This window comes from Schistocerca piceifrons, chromosome 7 (assembly GCF_021461385.2).
Source record: "Schistocerca piceifrons isolate TAMUIC-IGC-003096 chromosome 7, iqSchPice1.1, whole genome shotgun sequence".
Taxonomy (NCBI): Eukaryota; Metazoa; Arthropoda; class Insecta; order Orthoptera; family Acrididae; genus Schistocerca; species Schistocerca piceifrons.
The window spans coordinates 46,197,791-46,212,561 of NC_060144.1; the positions used below are offsets into that span (position 1 = coordinate 46,197,791).

Consider the following 14,771-nt stretch of genomic DNA (forward strand, 5'->3'; position numbering starts at 1 on the left):
TAAATGCCTTTACAAAAAATTAATATAAAGTTATGCTCGCAACTTCTGGCACAGATCCCGTAAAGAGCTACAATGTGCCGGCAAGAAGACGATAGCTGCGGCTTCGCTGCTGCTGGAAGCGGCTGTGCGCACCTTCAGTTGGTCCGTCGCGTCGACGAGGCGCGCGGCATCGACGGTCCTGAGGCAGGCGACCAGCTGCGAGCTGGAACTGGAGCTGGAGTTGGAGGAGTCGCCGTCGCAGCCGACGAGGGCAGCGTGCCGGCGCGCCAGGCCCGCCGGGTCCTCGGTGGGGAACGCCCACGCAGCCACCGAGTTGCCGCTCTCGCTTATGGCCCGGTGGAACAGTCCTGTACACACACACCACGAATCTGCTCGCCTTCTTGCAAGGATGTGACGGGATTCTTTCAAGTTTCTGGAGAGGCCAGGTTGTGGTGATGCGGTTGCTGTACCTAGACCGGCATAGCACTGTCCTCGACAGTTCACGTTACGTCAAGTTAGGCTGGTTATAATGCAATAGCGATGCTGCAGCAGTAGCCTCTACACTCACAGCAGCCTAAATGGTTTTCCATTCTACCTCTCAAATGTAAGGGGCAATGGCCTTGCCGCAGTGGATACACCGGTTCCCGTGAGATCACCGAAGCGCTGTCGGGCGTGGCCGGCACTTGGATGGGTGACCATCCAGGTCGCCATGTGCTGTTGCCATTTTTCGGGGTGCACTCAGCCTTGTGGTGCCAATTGAGGAGCTACTCGACCGAATAGTAGCGGCTCCGGTCAAAGAAAACCATCATAACGACCGGCAGAGCGGTGTGCTGACCACACGCCCCTCCTATTCGCATCCTCAAGTAGGATGACACGGCGGTCGGATGGTCCCGATGGGCCACTTGTGGCCTGAAGACGGAGTGCTTATAAATGTAAGCTGTTGGACAATATCAGTGCATATAAGAATTAGTTTTTGAGTGAATACTCCTCAGTAGTCACAGTGACACCAGGTGAACAACCACGTAGTAACGCACATACGTAGTCCAGCAGTCACATTAACGTGACGACCGGCAATGTTCGGCGTCAACGTGCGACAACCTCTCTCAGGCGGCAGTGGCAGCTCTAGCAGCAGATGGTACAGAAGCGTGTTTGAGGGACGCGAAAAACTGTGCAGTCGTTGTTGCAATGCGGAAACAGAGCAATTTACGTAACGCCTAAAAAGGCACGGTCGTTGGCTTTCGGGCCAAGTGTGGAAGCATTTCCGAAATATCTAAGTTTGTAAACCGTTTGCAAGCCGCTGTGGTTAAAATACATCGCGCATGGCAAAATGGCGCTATCCAAATCCGCCTCCGAGGCAACTGTGATGCATTGGGAACATAGACGAATGGGTGAACGATAAGGGTTGGTGGTTGTCGGCAGAACAACCAGTTTTGGGTTACATTTGGGTTTTTTCAACGCCAGTTTAACTGGACTGTCAAAACCACTCAGAATAATCGGTTTCTGAAATAAATGATTTTCCGTTTTTCATTCTTACAATTTTTTATAATAAACGTGGAAACCGAACAGAGGCTGAAACATTTTTACTTTCTCACTTTTAACAAACATAGAATCAAACTATTAAATGAAATAGGCAAATAAAAGAAAACTTAATCCGTCCATCGTTCACTGTTTTTTCTAGAAAGTGATAAGTGGTTGACTACTACAAAGAATCACGATATTCTTCTACTGATTCTAATTTTTTGAAACTCTGCTCAAGCATCACGTTGTAATCGGGGATCACACCACTGCTTGGAAATTACGAATATTCAGTGTTAAAGGGCGAAAACTGAACTTGAATAACTCGAATTTTTCCGTTTTGAAGGATCATAAGCAGAGGCATGCTATGCAGACACAGGCAGTACATCAGCTGCTTTCTATTTTTATTTTAACTACGAACGAACTGTTAAGTTTTTAAGTTTTCTCCTTATTTTATATCACGTGTTTGTTGTGGCTTCTCCCTTTTTAATCTTTTAAAGCAAATGGAGAGTTGTAGTTCAATAACGCCTCGACCGTGCTCGACGAACTGGGCTCGGGAGCCATTGCTGCACTGTCGTGCTCGACAAACTGCGTTCGTCCAGCCGTGCTCTCTTGCCGGGCGTGCTCGTCGAATTCAGTTCGGCCGCCTGTTGGCGCTATTGTACGTGCTCAAAGAAGGCGTTCGGGCGTGCAGTCGACCGCCTACGAAATGGATTTTGACGTCTATATCAGCCGCTGCAGTCGCTCTACACAGTGTAAAGTTCTTTCAACGGAGGTCGTTGGCGGTCTTTTCAGTGGAACAATATATTTTGTGAGACAGTAGAATTTTCCAAGTGCAAACATGTCGAAGCGCTCATCTTCTTCGTCTTTGCGTAATGAATACATTGAACCATTGTTACACCAAAGCGATAATGAGTGGTCTAGTGACAGTTTTTCGAGCGGTGGAGATGACAGTGACGGCAATTTCAGTGATAGCGATACAGAAACGTCAAGTCTGCAAGAGGACGTCTCACAAGTGCTGACTGCCGACGCTAGTTCTCCAACATCTTGGTCAGTTAAATGTAGTGCTGATAGGAGTAAGTCTCCTTTCACAGGCACACCAGCAGTAAAAATTAGTTTCGACGATCCTCTAGGTCCATTAAATATTTTTACCTTCTTTTTTGGTGACAGCTTGTTAACAATTATATCAAGTGAAACAAAAAAAATTATGCCGAACAATTTAAAAGTTCATATGCAGACAAAATGAAACAACGATCCCGTGTCCACAAGTGGCTACCTACAAATAATGGAGAGCTCTATTCGTTGTTTGCATTGCTATTTCTCCAAGAAATTCTGCAAAAATCGAATTCGAAATGTATTATTCGAGAAAACAAGTTGCTGAAACTGCAATTTTCCGAAAAATTATGTCTGAAAGTGGATCTAAAAAATGTTCAAATGTGTGTGAAATCATATGGGACTTAACTGCTAAGGTCATCAGTCCCTAACCTTACTCACTACTTAACCTGAATTATCCTAAGGACAAATACGCACACCCATGCTCGAGGGAGGACTCGAACCTCCGCCGGGACCAGCCGCACAGTCCATGACTGGAGCCCCTAAGACCGCTCCGCTAATCCCGCGCGGCAAAGTAGATCTAGTCTTCTCTTGAAGTTCATTTCAATGACAATACTTTGTATTCGCAAGACTGTGGAATTCCTTCCAAACTGTTCAAACTGAAACCTGTCATTCACCATTTACAAGAAAAAAATTGAAGAGGTTTATACTCCGGAACAAGGATTGTCAATTGATGAATCCCTCCTACTGTGGAAAGGGCGGCTTCCATTGAAACGTGCTCCTGTTGGAATTAAGTCATTTTGTCTGTGCGAAGCAAAAAGTGGCTATTTGTGTCGCTTTATCATTTACACAGGAAGAGACACAGTGTTTGAGCCACAATATAATGAATATCCTTTAGCGTCGGAAGTTGTTTTGTCGTTACTCGAAGGGTATTTTGACAACGGATATACGGTTTTTACTGACCGAGTCATTCAAGTCGCCAGCTGTTAGATTTTCTTGCATCTAAAAGCACTGACTGTATTGGAACAGTTACGGTGAACAGAAAAGAAATGCCAGCAGCTTTGAGGGAGGGAAAACTGGAGAAAGGTCAAGTTAAGGCCATTTATAGAGGAAAGTTGATTGCGATGCGATGGCGAAATGTGTACACTCTATCCAGTATCTATAGTAACGAACTAAAAGAAACTGAGAAGAGGAGAACAGTAAAAACAAAGCCTGCAGTTATGCTGAAATACAACGACAGAGCCGGCCGTGGTGGCCGAGCGGTTCTCGGCGCTTCAGTCCGGAACCGCGCGACTGCTACGGTCGCCGGTTCCAATCATGCCTCGGGCATGGATGTGTGTGATGTCTTTAGGTTAGTTAGTTTTAAGTAGTTCTAGGGGACTGATGACCTCAGAAGTTAAGTCCCATAGTGCTCAGAGCCATTTGAACCATTTGAACAATGACAGAATGGGTGGCGTTGATTTTTCTGACCAGTACATGACAAATTAAACTGCCACAATAAACCGCCTGCGAAAATATTATATGAAGCAGTATCGCCATTTCATGGGCGTGACAGCTCTTAATTGGAACTTCATATATAAGAAACTTGGTGGAAAATTGGGACGACACGATTTTCAAATTCGTCTAATCGAAAGTTTACTGCAAAAATACAGTGCACATGTTGTTTCGTCCTCTCAGCACAGTAAGGTTGGACGCCCCTGCCGAGTTTCAGCCCCAACACGTTTGGTAGGCCGGTACTTTCCCAAACATATTCCAGCTGCTGAAAACAAGAGGGCGCCGACACGAAAATGCCGAGTGTGCAACAAACTGGATGACAACGGGAAAAAATAAGAAGAGAAACGCGTGTGTATTGCGAAGAGTGCGATGTTGGATTGTGTGTAATACCATGCTTTGAGCTGTACTAAAACTCCCGGACTGAGCAGCGCTGGAGCGGCCGACAGTAGCCCGCCACTGGGCTTTTCGTCACAACAAACAGCACTGTCGAGGAGTCAGTAATAATGCCGTTATGTAATGCGACTTATGCCCGACGACGACATACCACGTACAAAGGCACCATCTAATAGACCACCCCACATGCTAACAGGTGTGTATGTTGTTCGATTCAGTTGGCGTTGTTATTAAAATAACACTGATCGCTTTTCCAATTTTCTACAATAGCACAATGTTTCAAAGCAATGCAAATATTACCAATCCAAACCACCCATTCTTTAAAAAAGAATTGTTTAAAAACAAAGAAAATCTTTACTACTGCTGCCGCGGCTAGTTGTATTTTGGTTTTTACCCGATTGTTAATAAAGAATGAAAATCTAACAAAGAGAGGTCCTTAGTGGTGTGATCCACTTTTTGAAACTCTCTATGCGGTGATGTAGGTTAAGATCACAGGTACCACACCTTGCAGCCATTCACCCTGGTGGTGTCCTCGTTTTCGAATAGTTGACGAAAATAATCAGAATTTTGCATAATGCTTAATAACATTAAAAGAAGGTGAGTTAAACAGTCTAGATGCGTGGTTTAATGGAGAGGACAATAACTTCACATGTTAGAGTTTTTTGGGTTCAAACACTTGTCAGATACAGTAAATTAAAAAAAATATATATTCATCGAAATGACCTCGATCATTATTTTTATTCAGTTAATTGATTTAAATGTAAATTTTTATTTCTGTTTCTTTGTCACATTATTTTATTACCATATGAACTATTTTTATTTGTTTTATTTTTCCTTTATATCATTCTTTTTCCCAGTCTGAATTTCTGAAAATATTAATTCAATATAATTATGTATTGTAATATCTGATTATTTTAAAATGCCGATCAATCAGTTAAAAAACAAAACACCAAATAATATATTTATATTGACTGAGCAGCGGTGTGAAAAACGTATTTTTCGTTATCAGATGTACAGCTTTCTTTTTTTTAATGGTAATCGTCATACAAATATTTAAAACATAACCGATACCTTAAAAACACAACCAAATACGTATTGCACTAGGAACAATATAACGCAGACGAATATTTAATCGAAAGAAGGGTTTACAAGTATAACTAAATTCAAAGCACAATGAGAAATAGATATAATGAACGCAATAATGTGGACGAAAAAACAGGGTGATAAAACAAAAGAAGCTGAGTCGCAATTAATACACAAAATTAATTAGAAAGACATGAACAAGGATTTAAGTGGAAAAGAAGAGATAGGAAGAAAAATGAGAGCAAATGAAGAATTTGATATTATGATTAAAATGATGTGACAAAGGAATGGAAATAAAAAAATTACCTTTAAATCACGACGATCAAAGTCATTTCGATAAAGATTTAAAATTAAAAAAGGATTATTGCAATTGACAATATCTGAACCCACACCCTCTTGCACAGAAAGCTGTCATCCTATTCATTACACCACGCAACCTAACTACTTAAATTAGTTTTTTTAATAGTAATGATTGCCACACAAAATTCGAAATTCTTTTTTCGTCAGTTGCTCGCAAACGAGGACCCATCAGGGTGAATGGCTGCAGTGTGTGTTAGCACGGCTCTTAACCTACATAACGATATAGTCGATCCCACCGCTGGGGACACATCGGTAACAGGATGACGCTGCTTTTCCTTCTTTCCAGAAGTCGCTAGAATACATTATTTGGTCCAAACGGATCGGAATCGTTACGGCTCACATGAATCTCTTTCAAGTTTTGCAATAACCCTCGATTATTTTTTGATCTAAAACTCTATCGGAAGGAATTCATGGCTGTCCATGGATACTTAGGTATTCTTTCTTCTGCTCGTAAAACCCGCTAGTTCTCTACAGCAAGTCCAGTTCCTGGCTGTTTAGTGGCAAACCTAGTTGCAAAGGATTGGCGTTAAGCAAACGACGTCTTTTAGGTGGTATTTTTCATTGTTGCAAACTCATACACCGTGTACTCCATGAAGTCACAGCTCTGATACAAAGACCAGTGATAATTTACATGAATCTCATTAAATGTTTTACATGAGCTTTGCTATTTGGGAAAGTAAATAACTAACGACCGCCAGTGTAGCGAGGATATACAATCCACAGTGACAGTAGCAGGGAGAGAATTTCGGAAAAAGATAAATTTATTAACATTGAATATAAATTTAAATGTTAACAAGTCTCTTCCGTCGGTATTTGTCTGCAATACAGCGTAGTACAGAAGTGAAACACTAATGATAAACTGTTCAGACAAGAAGAGAATAGAAGCTTTTGAAACGTGGTACTCCAGAAGAATGTCCAAAATTAAATTAGTAGATCAAATAACTAACGAGAAGGTATACTGAATAGAACTGAGTAAAAAGAAATATTTATTACAACTTGACTAAAACAAGGGATAGGTTAATGGGAAATGTCCCTGGCATCAAGGAATCAGAAATTTTGTATTGGAGGCAAGTAGGGAGGATAAAAATTGTAGAATGAGACAAGGCTCGAATACATTCAGCAGGCTCCAATGGATGTGGGTTGCATTATTTATGCAGACAATAAGAGGCTTGCACAGAATATAGTAGCGTCGAGAGCTGCATCAAATCATCTTTTGACTGAAAAGCCACCTTGCCTTTTAATAAATGACTTAGGAAAATCGTTCATTACATAATTCAGAATCGCTCTGTTTTGCATTGTGCGACGGCAGAAAATAGGGAGAGGCAACAGTGAGCACAGCAGAAAGAAACCTAGGCGTAGGACATTGCCACAGGTCCAATCTGTACATGTAATTTTTAAAATTCTCGATAAAGATGGGCGGGTGCCAGCGAGGGTCTTAGAGGGACACTTCGCCGTTTATTCGCGCATGTGTCGACGTCACATCCCTCGGTGATCATGCGACAGGAGGAAACAAAATAGGATCGCTGAAAAAGCATAAGAACCCTTAGCTGCTTTGGATCACGTTTAAATTGCGTCGAGTGGTGTTGAATGGTGCCCAGTGGTTCCAACCTGTACACATAGGACAAACTGAGGCCGCGCTGCGCTCCAAAGGTGTCAGACAATGTCCATAAACTTACTATGTGTTCTGCCTCACGGCAGGCCTGGTCATGGGGGAAGCCTCGTCAGAAAGGTCCACCGCATGAGCATCTAGGGAAGTGATTCCAGTGATGGTTTCCCGTTGCCTTCCACTGATGATAATGGGCACAACACAACACCCAGTCCCTGAGCGGAGAAAATCTCCGACCCAGCCGGGAATCGAACCCAGACCCCTTAGCGTAACATACCGCAACGCTGACCACTCAGCTACCGGAGCGGAATGTCCTTAATGAAGGATTGAAACGTCCGAGGGTCACAGCAGCCTCAGAGGTTGTCAAGGACTACTTCCTGTCGCTCGTCGCACTGCAGACTGTCGTTTTCGACCGTGAAATGTATGGGAAGGTGCTTTCATGGCGGTCCTGCGGCCTTTTCCAGCCGATTGTGAGTGGCGTTCACCTGAAATGTTTTTCTCGGCCACTCACAAGAAAAACCGTGTGATTACAACGCCGTGCATCGCGGCTCGAAACTCCACCGCAGACAGGGTTTCAATCCTGAGACTTTACCTGACTGACGCCCCCCACAAAATTACGAATGGGGGAAGGTTACTCTCTTACTATATTTTCGCTTTTCGTGCAGAAAAACTGCGTCATCAAGCGTGCTGTTTCAATTTATTACTTCTTTACTAGGTACTGTATTTGCAACACATTTCGCAAACACTGTTCACGTATACCGTTGAATGTACCAGCAAAAATGTGTCAATGTGTGGCACACGGTTCAGGAGAGATGACGTCATGAACATTGAGTTGTGTGAAAAAGAAACTGCAGGGTGAAATTGGCTAGAGATACAGGTGAAATATACGTACAAATATGTGTGAAATACGTTAAATATAGATGAAATATATGTGACAAGTGTGAACCCGGGTAAAGCTTCAGGTAAAATGCAACTCCTAAACTCCTGGATCGATTTCAACAAAACTTGGTACACATGCTACCCACTAGTTGGAAATAAATACTGTGGTGGTAAGGACCACCAACTTCCTAGTGGGATGGGGACGACAAAACGGTGATGGAGGAAGGTGGGGAGGAGGAGACTGATAGAGAGGGGAAGGAGCAGATGGACATAGATAGGGGGAGAACGAGATGAAGAGTGAGATGGGGAGGAGGATATTGTCAGGGAAAGGGAAGAGAAGGTAAGACGGTGAACAGTGGCTCCTCCAAACCATATTTTCTAAGTCCGGTGAATAACACACTCGTAGACATTCTCACAATAACTCAATGACATTGATATATCTGAATGCAAATGGGATGGATGCCCATATACATCCTATAAGTATCGATGGTACAGAGTAAACAGCGCTTGAAATAACATTCTTGTACCTTTTTTGTAGTGACAATGGCAGTTTTTTGTGAGGATTTGCAGGCTACACTCGTGATGGAACAACTGCCGAAACGCACTCAGCACATTGTCAACCTTTCCTGGCTTACTGCCTTAATTTATGAAGCGGACGACTTTCCGCCTGCAGCGTCGTCTCTTAACACGCATGCAGTGCGGAGTGCAGGGTGCTTACCGGTCGACATGGGCGACAGCATGTGGAGATGCACGGAGCCCGCGCCCGCGCTCTGTCCGAAGATGGTGACGGCGCTGGGGTCCCCGCCGAAGGCGGCCACGTGGTCGCGCACCCAGCGCAGGGCCGCCACCTGGTCCTTCATGGCGGCGTTGCCCGGCGCCTCCTCCTCGTCCACGCTCAGGAAGCCTGCTTACGTGCAACACAGTGCGTGAAATCGCAGCACAGAGTGAGCTCACACTTCTAATTGGTTAGTTATATGGTTAAATGTTCTGACTCCCTCTCATCAGAGAAGAACTTTACTTTTAATCTATAAACATATTTTGAGAATAATATATGTGGAAGCAGTATTGATGAAGAAGAGAAATAGAAAGAGAAAAACAAGCAGGTAGAGAAAGTGGCAGATGGAGAAAGGGAAAGCTTATAAAAATGTTCCATAACGAACACACCTTTTAAAATGCCAGCTAGTAATTTGGCAGCATTGAACGGTGCACTGTCTTCATCTCCTTTCTTTGTGGTTAGCAATAGAGCGCTTCACGATGTAGCAGCGTATAACTTACTACAAATTAGATGAATGTTGTACACAAAATGTGATTACGAAGTCTGTGGAATGTTTGATCAACGTAGATAGTGTCGGAAGTTCCATGCGGCTTTTCGCGGATGATGCTGTAGTATACAGAGAAGTTGCAGCATTACAAAATAGCAGCGAAATGTAGGAAGATCTGCAGCGGATAGGCACTGGGTGCAGGGAGTGGCAACTGACCCTTAACATAGACAAATATAATGTATTGCGAATACATAAAAAGAAGGATCCTTTATTGTATGATTATATGATAGCGGAACAAACACTAGTAGCAGTTACTTCTGTAAAATATCCGGGAGTATGAGTACGGAACGATTTGAAGTGGAATGATCATATAAAATTAATTGTTGGTAAGGCGGGTGCCAGGTTGAGATTTATTGGGACAGTCCTTAGAAAATGTAGTCCATCAACAAAGGAGGTGGCTTACAAAACACTCGTTCGACCTATTCTTGAGTATTGCTCATCAGTGTGGGATCCGTACCAGATCGGGTTGACGGAGGAGATAGAGAAGATCCAAAGAAGAGCGGCGCGTTTCGTCACAGGGTTATTTGGTAAGCGTGATAGCGTTACGGAGATGATTAGCAAACTCAGGTGGCAGACTCTGCAAGAGAGGTTCTCTGCATCGCGGTGTAGCTTGCTGTCCAGGTTTCGAGAGGGTGCTTTTCTGGATGAGGTATCGAATATATTGCTTCCCCCTACTTATACCTCCCGAGGAGATGACGAATGCAAAATTAGAGAGATTCGAGCGCGCACGGAGGCTTTCCGGCAGTCGTTCTTCCCGCGAACCATACGCGACTGGAACAGGAAAGGGGGTAATGACAGTGGCACGTAAAGTGCCCTCCGCCACACACCATTTGGTGGTTTGCGGAGTATAAATGTAGATGTAGATGAATGCACCTGTAGCATATCGACCGTATTCGGTCAAAAAGTATGCCAGAGCGGAACTGAGCTACAAGAGAGTCAGCCACAGGCATTCTAGGTTGTTATGCAATCCGAAGCAAAACACGGCCGACAGGTGTCGTGAAGCAGAGCCAGCTGCGCACAGTGCAGTAAGAGCCGACGCTGCAATACACCGGCCGAAGAACGAAAACCTTCCCTCATCTGCCAGTGTTGAAGTGTTTAGAGTAAATGTCTTAAGCCCTAAACAATGACAGTCTGAAGCGTATAAGTACTGGATCGTTCGTGTACTAAAATATTATCTCGGTATCACAGCCTGCGCCACGAGCCTGTGGCACTCGGAGCGACATCCTGGCTGTAGTACGGGATCCGCTGTTCGACCACAGGACAAGGCAGCTTGCGCCGAGTCACGAGAGAGCTGCCGCTGGAGGAGAGAGCCGCCCGCTCGCTGGAGGGAGATGGCGACCGCCTCCACGAAATTGTCAGCTGCGCTGTGGTCACAGCCGGAGATGTCTCTGACAGCGGCATTCGAGTGACACAACCTTCGTCCCCGCTCTCTGTGCTGTCAGCAATGCCGGACGTCTATTGCAACGCGTGAGAGGCAGCTAGACGCCTCCACCAAGCTGCTCCTGAGAACTACGGCCGACGGCCTCAATAAAGAAGTTAACTACTCCTACTGTCGTCTTGACATCTCATTTCACTCAAAAAATGGTTCAAATGGCTCTGAGCACTATGGGACTCAACTGCTGTGGTCATAAGTTCCCTAGAACTTAGAACTACTTAAACCTAACTAACCTAAGGACATCACACACATCCATGCCCGAGGCAGGATTCGAACCTGCGACGTAGCGGTCGTGCGGTTCCAGACTGTAGCGCCTTTAACCGCTCGGCCACTCCGGCCGGCTCATTTTACTCAGGTGACAATCCATGGGTCATCTAACAGACTGTCATACTGTGACAGATTGACTCCTAAATTTGAGAAAACCGATTCGTTTGTGTACACTAAACACTTGGGCGTCTTCGTGTCAGCCGATCTGCGGGAAATATCGCCATAGCGAATGATAATGTCGCTGCGAGTATGGTGATATCTATTCGCTGATGTTCATAACAACTGGGTATTCCCAGAACAAGCGTGCAACGAATTCTGAAAGAAGATCTGCACCTTTAGGATTATAAAATCCAGTGGACACAAGAACTAGAGCCACACGATCACGAAAAGCGCCGAACATTTAGTCATTGGGAGATGCTTGCAAAACAAAGAGCGGACAACAATTTCATCAAGAAAATAATGTTCAATGATGAGCCGCAATTCCTCTTCAAATGTTGAAATGTGTGCGAATTATTAAGGGACCAAACTGCTGAGGTCATCGGTCCCTAGACTTACACACTACTTAAACTAACTTACGCGAAGAACAACACACACACCCATGCCCGAGGGAGGACTCGGACCTCCGGCGGGAGGGGCCGCGCAAACCGGGACATGAGGTCACAAACGACGCGGCCACTCCGCGCAGCCGCACTTTCTGTTGAATGGCTTTGTGAACAAGCAAAATTGCAGTATTTGGGGCACAGAAGATCCTCGGGTGACTGTGTGGTGTGGTATTTGGACTAAGGGCGTAATGCGGCCTTACTTCTTCGCAGATGATGCCGGAAATGCGTTACAATGGATGGCAAATGCTATCACGGTAGAGAGTATATTCATACACACTCACCGATGGCATGCACTGCAATAGTATGTAAATTGCTTAATTTAATCAGTAATATTGCAAGTTATTCAAAAGTTGCATTCTTTGCGGAACATCCTATAGTAAGAGATGAGGAAAGAGGAAGATAATAACAACAGATGGGGAAAAAGGAAGATCTTAGCAAGACGTCGGGCAAGAGAAAAATGTTTATAAGAGACGGAGAAATAGAAAGACATTAGTTAGAGACAGAGAAAGAGAAATGCAACAACAAGAGAGTAAGAATGAGAAAGGCGCTAGTAGCAGACAGAAAACGAGAAAGACTATAGTAGTAGACACAAAACAAAAAAGACAGTAGTATGAGACAGAAACAAGTAAGACTTTATTTAAAAATAGAGAAAGAGAAAGTTAATAGAAAAAGATAAGATGGAGATAGAGAAGGGGAGATACAGAGCAGAAAGACGGAGTCAAAAAACGACATTGGGAAATTGACGGAGAAATATATTGAAAAGAGAACGGGAATGTTAGAGAGGAGAGTGTAAAGGGCAAGAGAACACAATCTTTTACGTATGTGTGTTGACGACGGCATAATTTGATCGTAAAGAGATGTTTTGGTTACTATCTGACACAGGAATTTGGGAAAACGTCAAGAGGCAGGAAGCTGTCTTAGTTAGACATTGTAGACGTCACAGTAGCCTTGCAACGTACTTTTAAGATATTCGTCTTTTTATTTCTGAATAATATCTCTTTGTTTATTTGCATAGCATTATGTTACATCTGAAATGCAGGAATCACTACTGTGATTATAAGTTAGATGTTGATGTAATGTTAGACTAACAAACGCGCAACTGAAATAGATTTGCGAATTATAAACGAAGGTAAATCGTCTGAAATATCGGAGAGGTGTATCTCTGTTCGATTACACAGTTGACGATGAATCAATAGAAACAGTAACAAAAGTAAAAATCTAGGAGTAGCCCTATGGATCGTCCGAAAGTGAAATGACCGCTTAAAGCTATTTGGAGGAAAAGCAGATGCAGTCTAAGATTCCCTGGAAGAAGCCCGAGCAAATATGATTAAGCCACGAAAGCGTGGCTTACGAAACACTCGTTCGACGGATCCTTGAGACGGATAGTTCGCCTGGGACCCTGACCAGGTATTATTAATAGGACAGATAGATAACGTCCAACGAAGAGCGGCGCGATTAGTTACTGGCAAGAGCAGCAGACGCTACATGAGAGGCACTGTGCGCCACGAAGACACTAGCTACTGGAATTGCGAGAGCGTCCGTTCCAAGAAGAGTCAGGTAACATTTCCCCTACATGCATCTCAAGAAAGGGTCACAACTATAACCTCAGAAAAAACTGAATTCACGTCACTGTTCAGGATAAATTGTAGGTCCCTGTAATAGCTGCCTTGGGAAGTCAGTTCACAGAATGAAGGAAAGCAAAAGCAGACGACCTCCAATAGTACCGTACCTAGTAAGCCACTATGGTGCTCAAACGAATCTTGTGGTTGATGACAGCATTAAGAGTCGGTCATTGGCTCAGCGAACAAAATGTATATGGTAAAATGCCAGACTACAAAAATATTCAGTTCGACCCTCAGTGAGTCCTGGGCTTTTTATCTTTCACTTATCATTTCTTCCACCTCTGGAAAAGTTTGATGATGTAAAAAAATGTCAAGTTGCACCGTGTTTCGTAATCCTCGCTAAGCTCAGGCTACTACTGGCTGGGTAAATTAGTTCTAAGGTTGGAGGCGTACCACATCCAGTAGGATCATGCCTAGTTAAGCGCTCTAGTTTTCAACTGTGTTTTTCCCAGCTCACATTTGTTTACGTGCTGTTATTGTGAGGAAGGTCAGTCAAGAAATCATTTATTTACTGATGCAGTTAGCTGCCTTCCTAGCGGACTCCACCCTGGCTGGGTTGGTGGTTGACTCCAATTTGGGGCTCGCGTGTCAAAACGAGCTCTAGCTATTTCATGCAGACGGGTGTGAAGACTATATGCAAACTGACGTGTTATGCTTGTGTTGTAGCTGATGATGATAAAAGTAGAGGGATATGGTGAAACAGCTTAAGGGAGATGGTTGAACAGCTTACATTTCTCTATAACCTCCAAGTGGCCGTCGAAGACTAGCAACCCCCTTCCAACGAACGAATCGCCATGAACAGAGCTACATTCTCTCACTGAGTCGGAGAGTGTAAAGAGGTTTGAAATTCTAGCTCAGGACATTGGGATAAACACCAGTAATCGAGAATTTTACGTGACCTCCACTCCGCCCCCTGCTAGTCGTATGCTAATGATGAAAACTCTTGCACGATTACAGATTGCCACATAGGACTCAGAGGTGGCGCAGTGGTTAGACACTGGACTCGCATTCGGGAGGACGACGGTTCAATCCCGCGTGCGGCCATCCTTATTCAGATTTTCCGTGATTTCCCTAAATAACCTTTGGCAAATGCCGGGATGGTTCCTCTGAAAGGGCACGGCCGACTTCCTTCCCCATCCTTCCCTAATCCAATGAGACCGA

The 14,771-nt window shown here is 44.1% G+C and overlaps 1 protein-coding gene across 2 annotated transcripts in view; it reads right to left on the minus strand.

Annotated features, from left to right (window-relative positions):
• LOC124805003 (juvenile hormone esterase-like) overlaps positions 1-14,771 on the minus strand; it is a 163,304-nt gene that overhangs the window by 59,582 nt on the left and 88,951 nt on the right. For both annotated transcript variants that reach the window (XM_047265402.1, XM_047265400.1), the window contains exons 5-6: positions 9,081-9,266; positions 133-347 (exon numbers count right to left, since the gene is read on the minus strand). In XM_047265402.1, coding sequence (XP_047121358.1) covers positions 133-347; positions 9,081-9,266 — 401 coding nt within the window. The remainder of the gene's footprint in view (positions 1-132; positions 348-9,080; positions 9,267-14,771) is intronic.